This window comes from Watersipora subatra, chromosome 1, assembly GCF_963576615.1.
Source record: "Watersipora subatra chromosome 1, tzWatSuba1.1, whole genome shotgun sequence".
Classification (NCBI taxonomy): domain Eukaryota; kingdom Metazoa; phylum Bryozoa; class Gymnolaemata; order Cheilostomatida; family Watersiporidae; genus Watersipora; species Watersipora subatra.
This window is the reverse complement of record NC_088708.1, coordinates 16,701,183-16,718,128: the sequence shown is the minus strand read 5'-3', so window position 1 is coordinate 16,718,128 and position 16,946 is coordinate 16,701,183. Positions and strand designations below refer to the sequence as shown.

At 37.7% G+C, this 16,946-nt stretch overlaps 1 protein-coding gene across 3 annotated transcripts; it reads right to left on the bottom strand.

The window, feature by feature from the left end:
• Window positions 1-22: 22 nt before the first annotated feature.
• On the bottom strand, window positions 23-15,423 carry LOC137385926 (lysine-specific demethylase 4A-like). 3 transcript variants are annotated; one of them, XM_068072544.1, is made up of 17 exons: window positions 15,167-15,423; window positions 14,189-14,364; window positions 13,317-13,510; window positions 13,067-13,231; window positions 12,115-12,356; window positions 11,635-11,783; window positions 9,582-9,745; window positions 8,709-8,833; window positions 6,008-6,074; window positions 4,523-4,686; window positions 3,649-3,808; window positions 2,847-3,091; window positions 2,326-2,523; window positions 1,289-1,462; window positions 1,058-1,171; window positions 736-828; window positions 23-360 (listed from the first exon to the last, which is right to left on the bottom strand). In XM_068072544.1, the coding sequence occupies exons 1-17, from the start codon at window positions 15,299-15,301 to the stop codon at window positions 244-246; spliced, it is 2,682 nt and encodes an 893-aa protein (XP_067928645.1). In that variant the 5' UTR covers window positions 15,302-15,423; the 3' UTR covers window positions 23-243. The 3 variants fall into 3 exon arrangements, with proteins under 3 accessions (XP_067928645.1, XP_067928647.1, XP_067928646.1); XM_068072546.1 differs by having other exon boundaries at window positions 23-322; XM_068072545.1 differs by having other exon boundaries at window positions 3,649-3,805.
• Window positions 15,424-16,946: the final 1,523 nt, after the last annotated feature.

The window sequence follows — 16,946 nt, the reverse complement described above, 5'->3', positions numbered from 1 at the left end:
AAGTGAACTATAATGTAGCAAGAAATAATAAATAGTAATTTTTACATTCATTGAAAAAGTACAGAGAAGCATGATTGCGTGCCCAATATTAATTACAAAGCATTACCTATTATAGTCTTGCTACGATTGAATGAGCTGGCGCTCTTTCGTCCATTATTATCTCCTGCTGTATCAAAACCCATACACTTCTCAATACGAGTGCGCCAGTTTGGTTTGGTACACTCCGAGTCATCTACACACATATCACATGGTGTCCCATTTATAATTGTAATTGACCTGCACACCGCGGGTCCTCGTCTTTGTTATCAAATCTTTATCCTTCCTATAGAATACATCATTCTTCATCTCAGTCGCGCATGACTGCAAGAGTCAGGACTCAAATATCAGCATGATTTCAATACAGAACTAGCAAAGTGTGAATGATTCGACATGAGCGCGTTGTTACATGATATTTATCATGCTCCTATTTTTCCTTTGCCAAGCTGCTGATGTCGTAGCCCTTTAGATTTTTACAAGACCCGAAAAAGCAAGGTCGGTTCCCACACAAGCGCAAAAGTGTTGTAGTCTTCTAAAGAAAAGGCATTTGTAATAAAATGTTAAACTTGCCTGTGCTTAAAACATCTCGGACAGCAACAAAGGTTACCACACTAGAATTTTCAGAGGCAATGGTAAAAAATTCACAGAACTGAGGAACTATCTGCTCCCGCATCACCAATTCTGAAAGTTACTGCATACCAATTTTTTCTGCACATGAGTAGGCAGTTGCTCATGTATGGAGTAAACATGCTCCTTCTCTAGCTGTACCTCTGAACCATTTTCCAATAGAACCTAAAATTAATAAAGAATGTAATAAACATGAAGAATCTGGAACACTTGAAGCACTTGTCAATGGTAGTGGCAGCGTGTTTAATAGAACCTGTTTAGGAGCAACAGGAAACCTAACTGGTATGACACTTTGTATTGTGAGACTCGGTACACAACCTGTAAACTATCAGATGTTGTATCAAAGACAGACTGGTGCTTCAGGGTTTTTGATTCAAAATCTAAAGGAGCTTACTGTGTAGAGCTGAACTGTCCGCGTGCCTTGAGAGAATCCCTGGTATATCAAGCCATCTGTCCATTTTACACTGACCCGAGCGCCAAGAGGTGGCACATCTCCAGGTGGATAGTTCTAAAATATCAAATGAATATTTCTTTCATGATCATAAAATAAGATTGTATAAATACATGCACTACTCACTCAGATGATTCTATCAACTCTGTGAAATTTATAAGCATTGGCACTGACCAAAATATCTTGGGGGTAAAGATCCTTGCTTGACGAGTTGTCTTCAAACAGAACGCAATAGTAGATTTGGGTGCATATATCTAGCAGCTCTCCTTTGTAGTATCTCCCGTTCTTGTACTTGGCATAGACTTCATCCTTCAACTCCAGTGCGGGACGAGTGGCCTGCTCCTCATGCTAAAAACAAAGCGGCATTGAAAATCATATTCTTTTAAGTGCAGGAAAATAAAGGGACAGGGAATCCAATACCATTGTTTGAAGATGCAAGCAATAACCGATTACATTGGAAGATGTTCATCAGTCACAAATAAATTTAGCGATTTTTCCCATTCTTAGACTTTCCATGAATTTAAAAAACTCTAAACTACTTCAGAGTTCAGCAAAATGGCATTAGCCACTTGTCAATCATTTCTTCAAAAGTATTAGTTGTATGCTTAACCAATGAATTAGTCTTTTCCAAATTCTGACAATAACAGACACGTAAACATTGGCATTTTTACTAGCAACAGCTTTTAATAAACAAAAGGTTAGATTTGAATATAACATTTTTTAAACAGGCTTAATTCAACACAAAATAAATTACGGAACAACAATCAAGTAAAGGAAGAGCGACAAGATCCAAAGCAATGAAACACAATGTTTGGATGTTATGTCTAGTGGCTCATGTAGAAAATATGATGTCATTGATGAAATAAGTTTATAGACCAAGCAAGAGGCGTGCAAATCTCAAATTACTGCATGTATTAGACAGACTTTTCATTCACATTAAGATTTGTAATTCTAATTGTGATGAAGCTAAAGTTGCATTCAGATCTAGTTGTTCCAGTAACAAGCTACCAAGAGTAATGGCTTGTACAGATAATGAATGGATTTTCATTGTATAATCAAAATTCAACCTGTATCATGCCGTTGTTCGGTATTTCAATGGCCTGGTGTCGTGGCATGAGTACTGACTATCTAATCAATGATGCTATAATGAAGACCCTACATTTACCAGCTGGTACTATATATATATATAATGCAGGTTACTAGACACATACCCTGCGTGAACTATCGGAGTGTTTGTAGCATGTAATATGTAGTCGCAATGGTCCTGTACCGATGTCTATCTTCAGTCCCGCAGCCTGAGCACACGTCAGGTGGAAAGCCTTGCTGCACTGTCCTGTGGAACATTGCACACACTTGCCATACCTGTCTTTTCCATTCACATGCGTCACAGAGCCACAATAACAGCATTTCTACAAATATTCAAAGATTCAATGTACTGCAAATCATGCTGGAACAAACCCACAGGAACTGAGTTCTTCTAAAATATAAAGCTCATGATTAGACTGGATTCTATAGCCACATATAAAGAATTATGGTTATGGCGCATTAATTTTTTGCAAAAGGTCTATGATTGCATGTAAATCTCTAACAGATAATCTTTAATAAAAAAACGAAGTTAGCTATAGTCAATGTTATGTTGGGCTGTCAACCAAGCTGTTTCGCTGTAACACAATTGGGTGCAGCCGAAATATCATTAGATGAGATTGGCATGTAAATGAATGTGTAGACTAACCAGTGTGCCCCTCGACTTGCTGATATTAGTGAGAATGATGGGCTCACGTGCATTGTCCCACCTAAATGAGACTTCGGAGTTAGCTATAGCGCAGACTATATGGGCCCATTTATCGTCTGAAGTGTGTTTGAGAGCCCCGCCCCTCAGGCAGCATAGAACACACTCAGCTGAGACACACCCGAGCACACACCTACTGCATTGCCAGTTCATCGGCCCATTGGGTAGGAACTTCACTCCATAGCAAGCTGCAAACAAACAAGTGTTGCAAGACAACAATGCCACAATTGAGCTATTCGCAAACCAGCTATCGGCATAGGAAAACTACTGGCATAAGACAATTACTGGCATAAGACAACTACCGGCATAAGACAACTACCGGCATAAGACAACTACCGGCATAAGACAACTACCGGCATAAGACAACTACCGGAATAATACAACTACCGGCGTAAGACAACTACCGGCATAAGACCACTACCGGTGTAAGACGACTACAGGCATAACAAACTAATTTATAACATACTAACGGAGAAACTGAAGTCTTTCTACGAGCTATCTTTACCATAAAAAAGCTTTATACAAATACACGATACAAATGATAAAAAAGTATGTTTAATTCAACACGCCTACAATATGTTTGACCAGATAGCAATGTAGTGCAACTATATAGCTAAAGAAAGAACAATAACCTCATTTATACAAAAATAAAATATTTGATTTGGAATTTTCTGTGATAAACGGTGCAATATTCATTGCATCCAGCAAAAAGACAATTCTGCAGATAGAGATAACTTCGACTTACTGTCGTGTACACAAACATTGCAGTCTTTGCATATGAGCAATACACGAGGCTTGGTGCTGAGTTTGGGGAGCTGGCCCATTTCTATTGACATGAAACAAGACTGAGGTAAGAGTGGAATTGTGGTTGGAGGAGTTCGTGACTTGACTGGTTTTCCAGCCTGCTAAAACAAGCAACTTCTGTAGACATGTAAAGACATCCTATCTAACAGTTAAGTAGATACGCTAAAAGAAAAACATAAACAACATAAACAGTTGCATCATGTCATACACTAGCGTTACATGCTACGAATTTTTGTCGTATTTTTCATCTTCGTAGCATGTAAATGGTTTAAAATGGTCTTCATTGGGGACGTCTTTACAGCATCTCTATGCAGCTCTGTTTTAACACACATATTTTAAAAATATTATCTCCAAAATAAAAATATCAACTCCGAATTTGAATGAAAAATTCCCTACATGCTTTGACATTGACACTTGACCTTAGACGCATTTTAGGATTGTCAGCCACGATATAAAACATGCGCCCTGTTGTAGATAAAAGCGCAACAGACTAATATAAAAAACGAGGATTTGTGCGACAATGTCTTCGTAGCATGTGAACTCGACAGCTACGAACAATTGGGAGTTGTGCAACCACTCCTGCGTATCATGTAAATACATCCTCTTCATTCCTACGATTAAAACCACAACTTCGATTAAAACCACAACTTCGAAGCTCAAAAGTTCATAGCATGTAACACCAGTGATAGACTGGATGAATAGATACATGGAATAGATATGGATGAATGAGAATCCTTACGTAATCTCAATTGTTTATACTATATGAATGACTAGCACATTGTTTATACTATATGAATGACTAGCACAGTGCTTACACTCTCTTCATGGCTTAGCACACTGCAGACAGCACAAAATGGGGCCCTCCGACTCATCTTGTAGTTGTATCGTTTCTCAGCATCAAAATCGATTTTATTAAATTTCCAGAGTCTGTTTAGAGATTTTGCCCAAGGCTGATTGATTTTAATAATACTCGAATCATCTACAAAAAATACATAAAGCCATCAATAAGTTATGGATAAGTCCTTCGGGCTGGGGTAGAAAGCAGCAGCGGCAACAACAAAGCAAGCAGAAAGTTTATAGGTTGCAATGTGGGGAGTATTTGAGCCAGTAATTACAAGACATGCATGATAAATATTTACCCACAAATCAGCCTTATAATAAAACTGTATCAACGTGCAGAGTCAATTTTAAAGTCGTAATGACATGCGTAGATCTGGCAGCGAATGATAGTGACAAAAATTGGCAGCGACTGATAGTGGCAGAAACTTGAGGACTTCCAAGTCTCATGAAAAAATGAATATGACACATGATATGATATGACAACCAGGAATGTCAGGTATGAGCTCACAAGCTGGCACCGAGGTTGAAAAACATCGGTGAATTTCAGTGAATGTTGGCTTATAATTTCAATATTTATCTTCTTTTAATCATTTAATGGGATGACATTGGCGATGTCTATGCATTTTCAAAAATTATTACAAAGTGATTAGATTTAATCAGGAGTAAACTTTTATAGAAAAATTTATAATTGTCCTGCATGCTGGAGCAACTTGTCTGTTCGTCGTCTATTTGTACCCAGGTGTCAATGTTAAAATAAATGATAATTTTCGGCAATACTCCCAACTCGTGACATTCAGATTGGTAGACCGACGATGTGATACCATCACCAATTCATCGCCTTCAAGTATTCATTAACAATTACGCAGCTACCTATTCTCTGTTTTGTCGACGCATCTGAAGATCTATCACGACGAACTTAAATGTCATGAAAGTTGTATGCATAATAGATGCAATGCTATATGTATGTCGTTTTTCTCACAACTGTGGCAAGATATATTATTATTCAAATCGAATTTGAGAAGTTGCCCCTACTTGACACTTTACATTATAACAATTTTTTATAGAGTATGAAGCAAAAACTTTGCATAAACTTTTTACATCATCTGGAATTTACGTTATAGGAGGTATACATTATATATATTTATATTCACATATATATACACATTCACATATATATATACATGTATATATACATGTACATATATATATATGTATATATGTATATATATATATACATATATATATATATAGTTGGAACTCATCCAAATTTTCTCTTTATACAAAACAAACACGAATATATTACAAGGAAAAACTACTTTTAATGCATAGATGATATTCTGCTATACCTGAATTGGGCCGAAATATTTTTAATTTCCTAACTTCTTTATATAAATTATTGCAGCCCATGTCAGAAACAGGTGTAATTGTATAATAATAATAACAACAAGTTGCAATCTTACCACTTTTGTGCTTCTTAGATTTGCAGGTTTTCGTACGAGTGGGTGAATCACTACATGCTGATGCAGTCTAAAACAAGTAAAAATGATGAATGAATGTAGACCTATTTAGTACACACTTCAAACAGAGCATAAGTGAACCAGTAACCAACGGTTTAATAATGATTTAGCAAAAATGGCACATTCTGCCTCTTGAACACAACTACATGCTGGGATTACTAAACACATGAATAACTGTAGGATTAATGACTGACATATGTGTCTATTTTTCATGCATGCTTTTTCAAATTTAACCGAAATTCTAGAATATAGGCACAAGGCTCACCCTAATGTTACTATCAAGCAAACTGGATAAGGAGATTTTGTATAAGCAAAACTCATAACACAGAACAAATAAGATTTTAAACCAATATGAGTAGCTAGTAAAATTGGCCGAGTGCTAAGCTGATCAGAGCGTTATTGATTAAATCAACATAGAACGTGTTAGAGAAGCCAAGCTACAGACTACCGTGCCACTATTGCTGCCGTTCTGGTAGATACTACAGCCACAATCATCTGTACTGTCCAAATCATCAGAGGCAGCATCGCTGGAGTACGGTGGATCATCTGCGTGTGTGACCAAACACACCTGCTCGTCATCCTCTGCTTCATCTCGATCATTAATATGTTTTTGCTGCCAAGGTTCAGCACATACCTCGGTATCATCAGCCAATAATGCCAACTTCAGCAACGATGTTTTCTGCTGAAGATGAGACGGCTGTGACGCGGTAGACACTGCATTATTTGATGACAAAACGACTTGAGTAACATCTGCATCTGACTCAGAATTACCTGGCATGGTTACGGTAACAGCTGCACAATTGCTATTGTCAGACGGCGTATTCCGAGCAGAATCAGTTAGATCAATGCATGATGCAACAGGAGTGATGTCCTCTGTCAACGGCTTGTAGAGAGATGTAGAACTGTCATTTCCAATAGTGGCACCAGACCGTGTCATTTGAATGTGAGCAGTATGGTCTGGCATGGCATGGTGGTAGGATCCTGCATGATGACTGCTCAATGCGTATCCTCTATACAAATCACTCGTATAACCAAATTGCTGACTATTATTACTATGGTAATGCCATTGATGGTTATCGTAACAGTTCCGATGGCAAGCAGAAGGGAACATAGGCCGCCTCATGTTCCCCAAAAAACCATTTGCGCTTGCATAACAATGGTGCTGGATAGGGTAGTATCTCACTGACGGGTAGCCCAGACAAGAAGAGCCCATCACCTGATGTGGTCTCATTATAGGATATGGCAAATACCTGCTATAATTGGAGCTATATCTATGCTGAGCTTGAACTGGATATGTGCCATTTGCCGGAGGATAAGCTAACAATGGCAGCTGCATTTCCACCTCACCTTGCCAGCTGTAGCTCGTGCTCATGCCTTCAGAATTGTATCCTGTCACACCGTTTCTACTGAAATAGTCGCATTGCACGGATGGCTCTAAGTTGCAGAATTCCATTGCATAGGAGGGTCCACCAATCTCTGTGGCCAATGAGTTGATTGCACGGTTAAGTTCCGGCGGATGATCATCGAAAGACGATTTTGCTAAAAAGCCGGAGTCAGGAGTTGTTGGCAAGGAGCAAGATATGGGCATATGAGTAAATTGATCGGCTGACAAAGGTGAACGCGGGAAAGGCCCATCTCCAGCAGCGGTTGGCACAGTAACTTGAAAAGCTGACATTGATGGCAGCGACTCATAAGGCTTTTCTTCTGGAGTTGTGGTCACTAAAGGTTCTGCTTGTGGGGAGGTCAAACCAGTCAGGTACGCTTTGCCAACAGAATTATCCCTAATATCACTCACATGGTTGAGCATGTTGTAATGCACTCCCTCGAGCCCATCCGAGCTTTCCACTGATGCTCCATTTTCCCAAGGGTCGCACCAACCACTAAGTTGCTGACCCATTTGTGAATCAGTAGTGGTTGGCTCATGCACGCACTCCTCTCCATCACTTATATCTTCATACATGGCTTGAGGAATATCAAGATCGGTGTATTCGACCGCCTCTGGTGACTCTACAAAACTAGAAGGCCCTTCAGGACTACATGTTCTACTGGAGACATAGTGGTTAAAGTTCTGTACAGTATTTAACAGCTCAGTGTTGTAATCTTCCTGCCCATCTTGGTAGTCATTTACAATAAGAGTGTTGCCAACGAAAGTATACCCTTCTACAGAACTAACCATAGTTTCTTCGAGATGTGCCTCATCATCAACAGTTGCGCCTCCATTGTGTTCATCATATCTCTGACTATTACAGCCAACTTCATCGATATGTTGAAAATCAGATTCAGTGGAAGTGAGATACTTTTGTTTTCCATACGTTTTGGTAATTTTAAGATTTGGTCTTTTACATCCAAAGGCGGCACGAGCACAATCCGATTCCAGAGAATGCTCATCTGTTTGTTTGAAACAACTTTCAGTGGTCATGAGTTCTGTATCTGCTACCGTAAGCAAGTCTTTCACCGATGACCCAGTGCTTGTTACACCTTTTAATCCATCTGGCTCCACATCTGTTATGCTGCTAGAATCTTCGCCCTCCATCGAATGCTCAATGCTACTGACTGGCTCATCAACATCATTTGAACTCGTAGTAAAAGGCAGTACATGAGTTTTCACAAGTGAGCTACTTGCTGTGTCTGCATGCATACTCACTTCATTAGATAGTTTTTGTGAGCACGTTTCCACTTCTACATCTGTCAAGGCGTCTGATAAATCTGTAGGGGCATCTGAGACGTCTGTGGGTTCATCCATGTCTGAGCCAGAGACTTTTGCGTCAGCTGATGATAAATTATGAGATATTGAGACTTCATACCAGCATTTAGTATCAGATTGTTTATCTGCAGTGCAGGCTAGTTCAACAATGACAGACATAACGCACACACATAAATTGCTTAGTCATCTCAACAAAGCATCTAAAAATATAACGCGACAGCCACTTAGAGACTTCACATATATGCATAGATTTTAATAGGCCCCATCCAGCTATGGAGTTACATTTTACTGATATAATATTCGCTGATGGCCAATGCCTGTTTTTACCCGTTTATTTCAAGTTTTATGATTGACCTGAAAACAAACTCGGCATTGACCATAAATCAACGTTAGGTTTAAACTGGTTTTGGGTTTATTCCATCATGGTTACCGAGGTTGACTGGCAGAAGGCAGAGCCCAATTCATAACTCTGATCTCATAAGCTAAATGAGAATGAACTTGGAACGTTTAGCCACAAATCGATTTGCAGAAACTTTTGAACAATTGAATACATTATGGAATCGACATGCTTTTCTGTTGGAGGTCAAAATGCTTCCCTAGATCCTGGCTTGAAATGGCAAAATATTATTCACATTAAACCTTAAGTATTCATTCCGTGTGAGCGTTTCACAACAAAGTTTTTTGATATTTTATATTCCCCTTTGAATAACCTAACCAAAATGCTGTGTGTAGTTAGACTGTAGAAACATTACAATAAGCAAAAAGTTGGAGATACAAGTGACACTGAAGCTAAATGTAAAATGCTTTACCGACCCAAAGACTGAGGTTCCTTGTCAGTTGTATCTTGCTCATCTGTAGATGCGCTCGACTTACGATGCTTCTTCTGAGAAAGCTTTGCATGCGCAGCTCCTCCAAGTGCATGCTTTTTGCCTGCTACCACAACCCTCTTGCTCGGGCTTGTTGAACTCACGATCTCACTAAATGGATGTTGAAAAGGACTCAAAATAAACACAGTTTTTCTTCTAAAAATACGCTCAGAGTAAAACAATGCCTTGAATCAGCCAGTCCGCAAATAAACTGCAAATTTTGCTTAAAAAAACTTGACTTGCGAGCAGTTATCCACACCTTGTTGACTAAGAGAGGACAACTCTTTAGAGAAGGAATATTAGTGTCCAGCAAGCTAATATATACGTAAAAGTACTTGTCACACAGAAAAAAATGTTGTGAAATGCGCAAAGCGTAGCTGATGAGTGCTTTATGTAGCACTAGTTACTCACACTAGATATATTATTGGGTAAAATGGAAGAATTCCAGAAAAATAAATGTTATTGTTTTCTTCACTTTCAAAGCTCCTGTCAATATACCAACAGTGTCATGCACTGTAGCTATCACTGCAACAGCATCCGTAGTGATCATGTCTAAGCTTTTTTCTAATGAGGCAAAGAATTTAGCTATTCTGATCTACTTTGCTATATGAAACAGAATACCATCATTACCATAAGGAAATGTACACAATCAGGCTCTACAATACACTATTCAAGACGGAAAAGCTCGATGAATGCTTTGAACATTCCAAGTTTCAATCCTGCTTTGCGTACAGATTAGAGAGAATATATAATAATAACCCCACCCTCAATATAGATCACATTGCACTAACGCACATCAGACACCAACACAAATGTGTTGCAGCTATACAAAGCAAATTAAACAAAATAGACAAAAACAATCAGTAGTTAGATGTATATTTCATTAAAATGCACACCTTAACTCATTCGCACCTGACTAACTTCCAGGCGATTAGCCCCAAATACCGCTTATTTTTCAGAAAGTTGCCATAATTCAAATTACTACTACAAGAGACAGACTTGAGATAATTTACTCATTCATGTTTCACAAGAACCAGTCAAGTCTCCTCTTTCAAATGATATTACATTCATATAGACAACTCATATCCCTTTCATGTAGATCTGTGTCTCAATGAAGGTAGTTTCAGAAAAGTCCTGATTTTGAAAAAATTGTTATTTGCTGAAACAAAGTTAGACTTGCACCATAAAAATTGCAAAATATACGAAGTTTGACTAAAATTACTTATTTATTACATACAATACACAGTTATGAATATTATTTATACATATACAGTAGTCATGAACATGAAAATCATGAAACTCTAACTTCGAACTTTTCCTCACGAGTATCCTTCAAACCAAAGCATAGCTAATCTACATGTCAATATAACTCAAATAAACTGTCATAAACATGTTTCAAATAATGAAAATATGTTCAATAACTCTGTTCTTAACTTTTCAGACTTCATAGACAGCTCTAAGAATCAATATGATCCTATCGAAAGTGAATGATAACTTAGACTGACTACTGCTGGCTGCCTAAAAAGTGCATTTTGATTCGAGCATAACGATTCAAATTGGCAAAAATTAAAAATTAATGAAAACCTTAAAACAACAAAAATAATGTTTTAATTTGATTTCTGCAGTTTTGCACTGTTTTACCACTTCTGAATCAGCATATTCACTTCTGAAGATGAAAAAAATTGATCGCGAACGATAAAATCTACAGTCACCGCGATGATTTCCGGTTTAGTCAGACGTCGATATGGGTCTAATATTTTAGTTACAACTTTTGCCAGAGGTATCAATGAGGCATATTTGTAAATTTTTCTGATTGGCCAGAAATTTTTCTTTTCAATCAAAAATTGGGTTCTATAATTTACAAATAACGATACAAAGAGTAGGTGAAGTTTAGAGGCGAGATAACTCGCGTTGGGTGCCTAGCAAGGTCATAAATCCACGAGTTAACTCGCATCGGGTGCGAATGAGTTAAGACTCGGAATAAAACACATGTCACTCACTTGTGGTGATGGTTGTAGAGTTTACTTCGGTCATCCTCAGGATGAGGGGCGTAGTCTTTGCCCGCCTTCCATAAGTCATGCAGGGCAGGCTGAAACTTTCTAACAAAAGGGCCCATGTCAATCCGGACACCATCCTTACGACAGAAGCACTGAAACAGAAAAGAAAATACAAACTATTCTATAGAATCACATTTGTATACAAAATTAAAGGAATTGTTCGTTTTACTTCACAGCGTCGCATTTAGCTGCTTTTAACTATCAACTTTCAAATACTTCAGGCTTTAAATTGATGCTCTGATTGAAAACTAACAAAAAGCTTTAATACTGGTTTTAAAAAAGGAAGCTGGTAATAATTCATCTATATTTATTTACATTATGACCTGAAAGTACAGAAACAACAGTAAGTAGAATAAAGAGTGTTTTAGATATACAAACTACTGAAAGCATGCTGAAAAGGCATCATAACAGACGACGATCTACCTGGGCACACCGCTTGCCGTACTCGATCCAACGACGACTTGCAAAGTTGGTAGATTCAGCGCAGTTGAAGCCATGATTAAAGCCAGAGTGGTAACCATAGGGAAAGGTTATCATTATCTCACCGGCTCTCTGCACAATCGTATCACACGGGATTGAATAACGTTTGAGTATTGTCGGAGAAATTAGCGACATCTTGTGTCTGAGAAATGCTGGACATGTTTCCGAATTCTCTGAGAAAAAACCTGGAAAAAAAGAAATATGTTTGGAGCTTGTCGAGGTGTTGCAGCGATATCTATAGACTCAGTGGAGTGAACTTTCCTGAGCATTACCTAGCATTTGCAGGCTGCTAAAGTTTAACCTATATCCTTTGTCTAGTATCAAAAGAAATCACTACGAAAGAAACAGATCATCATGGCCATGAGACAAATTTGATTAAAAAAGAGCAATACTAGAAGATCTATGAAAAACAGCTAGAACTAACAACTTACCAGCAAACATCATGAGAACCTGATGAAGATGATTGGTACGATATTAAAGACTGATCATATTGAGAAAATATCGCTCAAGAAGTCGTCTCATTGCAAAGCAACATATATGGCCCAATTAGCAATTTTTAATATCAAAATATTTCCATAAATGATAAAACTAAAAATGGAAAAGCTAAAAGCACATATTTATGATATCCTGCAAAACCACGGAGCCAACCTTGACACGGTTCTCTGAAGGCCACTACAGCTATTATACTGGTATCTCCAACCCTTAAAAGAAAGACTATGGAGTCAATTAATAAAGGCTGACCTTATGAAGTGCAATTGACAACATCAATGTTAGCAAAATGGACATTTTAAACTAAACTTTTGTCAAGGACAGTGGCCAAAAAACTGTCACCAGTAATTGTCACCCAGTTCATACATCCCTCACCTATTTACCTCAAGGGGATATTTATACATACCAGCAGCCAGTCTTTCAAAACGACGGCCATGTTCTGGTGGTACTGCGTACCACCTTTTAGGAGCCCCATAGTGTACGTAGTTGATGCTGTACAGGTCCATATCTTCAGTATGCCACGCGAAAGTTGTCTTCCACATACCAAAGTACAAGTAGGCTGTGTTCACTCCTAATAAATTTATTCAAGCTCAACAATAACCAATAAAATAAATTGATAATAAAGATACAAACAGATGAACACTGAACAAACATACCCTCTATTGATATTCCGTAGTCCTCTGTCAGACAGTCAAGGATGCTGCCCAAACGCTGAATATTCCAGTAGTCTTGATCACGGTCAGTCAGCGAGCCTGAAACGTCTGCTCCATAAATAGGGTTGACAAAAGTTATATTCTTCCAATAACGCCTTTCCAAATCATCATCATCAGTGTGCGGCGGAGTCTTATATCTGCGAATGATTAAAAGTACCGCTAATGCTTTCTAAAAATTACCTTGATTAATCCGGGACCTCAAACGATTGATCCATGATTAATATTCTATCAAGAATTCCTATGTTACAAGCATCACATCAGACACTTACAATGATTATGAATGCATTTACTACAACTACTAATAACTAGTTCATCTTGAATGAATTTACTATGATTATTCTATAACTGATTATCTCCTCAAACATTTTATATCTCTCGAGACAATAAAAACAAAATGAATGCAAACACAGTTTTACACTTGTTGGAACTTTGTAGCTACATCAACTAAGGCAGCAGAGTATACATATGATTAAGAGACTGGTAGATATCCTCTCATCTCTGATAATCCTGCAGCTAGCGAAGAAGCCCATGTCACACAATGCTATTAGACTACTCCGGGTAGTTTGTTTTTAAAACCGACTTACCAACCTCTGAGAACAAACTCTCCAAGATAAAAATAAAAGCAATAAGCAACTGATTTGGATCCAAAAGCCTGTTTGAGTAGATAATTAATTCAATCTATTTATCAATTCAAACCAAGTACATCAGTATAAAAGAGTTGAAGCTACAAATCTATACAACAATTAGAAATCCAATAAGTCACTAAGCCAAGAAAAAGTATATTATAATACCAAAACAATTCGAATGCAACCTACGCAGGTCGTTCTGTTAGTCTTTGAAATTCATCCAAAGCAATGGGCTTTTTCTGCACATTCAGTTGTGTGTACAGACCTTGTTTGCCATGCACCACCTGCTGAATAGGTGCTGGTATGATAAGATTTACATCTTTGTATCCTCGCTTCCTGGGTACCCACTCCTTAGGAGGTATAATCTATTTGAAGGCAAATACTCTGACGTAAAATGAGGTAACTTAGGAAAAGCAGGCTCCAAAATTTTTTATGAAATTGTAGGCTATGTGCAAGTGCAAACTATACATGTAGCCATGATATTGCTTATCATAAAACAAAAACTATAATGCACTTATTAGTGCAAGAAACAAGGTTTTTATGGCCACAAGTTTTGAGAGAATTCTTCACACAAAATAACTTTCATCTCAACAGCAATTGCTCCATTGCACGTAGCTTGCTTATCTCTCTTATTCAGATGTTATCGAGAAAATTGTTCGTTTCTTGCTTTATTCCAATTATATGATTAGGAGTTGAACATGAACGCTAATTTTATGGCAATGATTATCTTACAATAAGCTTATAAAAATATGACTTTTACTAGCAATCATATCATTGTCAGTAGATATAAAGTGCAGAAGTTAAATATAAAACCAATGCAAGCATATACCCAAAATTTAAGGAATGGCAAATAGTAGTTTGGTAATGCTGAAACAATCCAGTTGCGAGATCATGTTTAGATATATACATGTATTTAACAAAAACCAATAAACCAGATATTTAAAATTAAGGCGTTATTGTTCTTACATAGCTAAAGCATGAATTTAAAAAACCTGCAAAATTTATAGCTAGTAATTGTTTCAAACTGACTGTTTCATAAAATTAGCTTACCTGTACATAAAACCTTCTACTGTTGCATATGCAGCTCAGATCGGTCGCACATTGCATTATTTGACATTGCATATTTGCAGATGCAACGATTGAAAGTAAACGACAATTAATAGTTACCTTGCAAACCCCTGCTTTGTGAGCACCCTGTGATTCCACATACTCAATGTATTTGTTGAAGTCTTTGAATTCCTCCCAGGTAGGACGAAATGTCATGATCTTTTTCACATGGTTACCACCACTTGATGCTTCCATTATAATACTGATAGTGTTAAACAGTTTAACATGCACGTATTTTTTTTGCTTGTAAATATAAGCTAAAAGCTGTTATAAGTCTTAGGAAAATGCCCACAAAAATATATTACTGGTTAGTCACGTATACCGACGACGATGAGGATAAAGGGTTTTTCTCGGGTGCGTACACACAAATCGCGTTTGTGTGTGGCTATACTAAGAGTCTTCTAGCCAATCAGCGCCGCGGATAAAGGTATTTCAAAGATGTTAAACTGCTCAAAATACGGAACATCGTTTTGGCCAATAATCTTTTCGATATTAGAATGCAGACAGGCACTTTACATTAGTGCGGGCTGTGCTAACACAAGACGTACGAAGAAGATGCTTTTACGGTACGAACTAACCTACATTTTGCGTTCGTTCTTTTAAATTGCTCTCCAGCTACGTTTCTATAGATACATCGACCTTGACACAACCGTTCGAGCGAATACTGTCCAGCCGTCGCATGATATACATGTAGAAGACAGAATTTTTTGGTAATAATAACAGAAAGCTAACCACATATGTATTTAAATGCATTTTTACTTTACAATTTGTTGGCTATTTGATAATTGCTAACGGTACTTTTACATATTTTTAATACGTAGCCTACCATGTTGCAAAAGTGCAGCGGTCACGCGTGTTTGGGGAGGAAATTATGTTATGCATAACTAATCAAAATCTACACATTTTTACACGTTTTTCATCTTATTCTATTTTAACTATGTTTAATTTTTGTACTTTGGTTTAGCTTGTGTGCACTAGTTTGATAACTACTGGTTCAGGTACTAGTGAAGGTGTTAAGCTATTGTAAGCAATACTGATTTTTGCCAGTAAAAGTTACTGCTTTATTTTATAGGTACAACAATTATAATACAAAACTAACAAAATTCTAAAACACTAATATTAATGACAAAAGGTTAAAATAGCTAAATAACGTTACAACCTTACTGGAATGGGTATCCATACTTGTTTGCTCAGTCCCATACAGCTGCAAGTCTTGACAGTCAAACAAGAGCCATGGCAGTCCATAGGTGAAAAGTTTCAGAAGGTGGTCAGAGAAAAGAAACTTTACAGCAGAAGGGAGAGAGAGAGAGAAAGAGAGAGAAAGAGAGAGAGAGAGAGGCTCCTCAGCAGGCATAGGGGAGAGCGTCTAAGTAGACAGAGGACAAAGAGTGTGGCTCCAAGGGCAAAAAGACGAGAGAAGAAAGCTCTACAAGCAGAGGAAAAAGAGAGGATCAACAGACAGAGAAAAAAACTTCAACAAGCAAAGAGAAAAGAGAGTGGCTCCATAGACTGAAGGAAAAGAGGAAGCTCCACGAGTGGAGGAAAACGCCTGAGCAGGCAGAAAGAAAGAGACTGAGTCATTGAAGCTGTTCTCTTTTATAGATGTCTTTGTTAGTCTGCTAAAAAGTGTTGTTTTGATGATCAGGTTCTGTTTTTTGTTGCAGAGGGTTAGCAATTGAGTCAACTTATTTTCAGCTTGTCATGGAAATGTAATGATTAGAAATGATGGCTAACTTCAACTGTTTTGATCATATCTGGTAGAGATCTAATATCATTTGATAGTTTTCTGGCAGACCAATTGATGTCTTTTTTCCATGAGTTAATTTTATGAGATGTTTTC

Bases quoted from the DNA above. Each gene is read 5' to 3' on its own strand.
- LOC137385926 (XM_068072544.1), bottom strand. From the start codon at position 15,301: ATGGAAGCATCAAGTGGTGGTAACCATGTGAAAAAGATCATGACATTT. The intron at 14,365-15,166 runs GTAACTATTAAT...GCCTTCAAATAG, and splicing joins ACAAAGCAGGGGTTTGCAAG to ATTATACCTCCTAAGGAGTG. The intron at 12,357-13,066 runs GTATGTATAAAT...CTTTTTTTCCAG, and splicing joins TTTTGAAAGACTGGCTGCTG to GTTTTTTCTCAGAGAATTCG.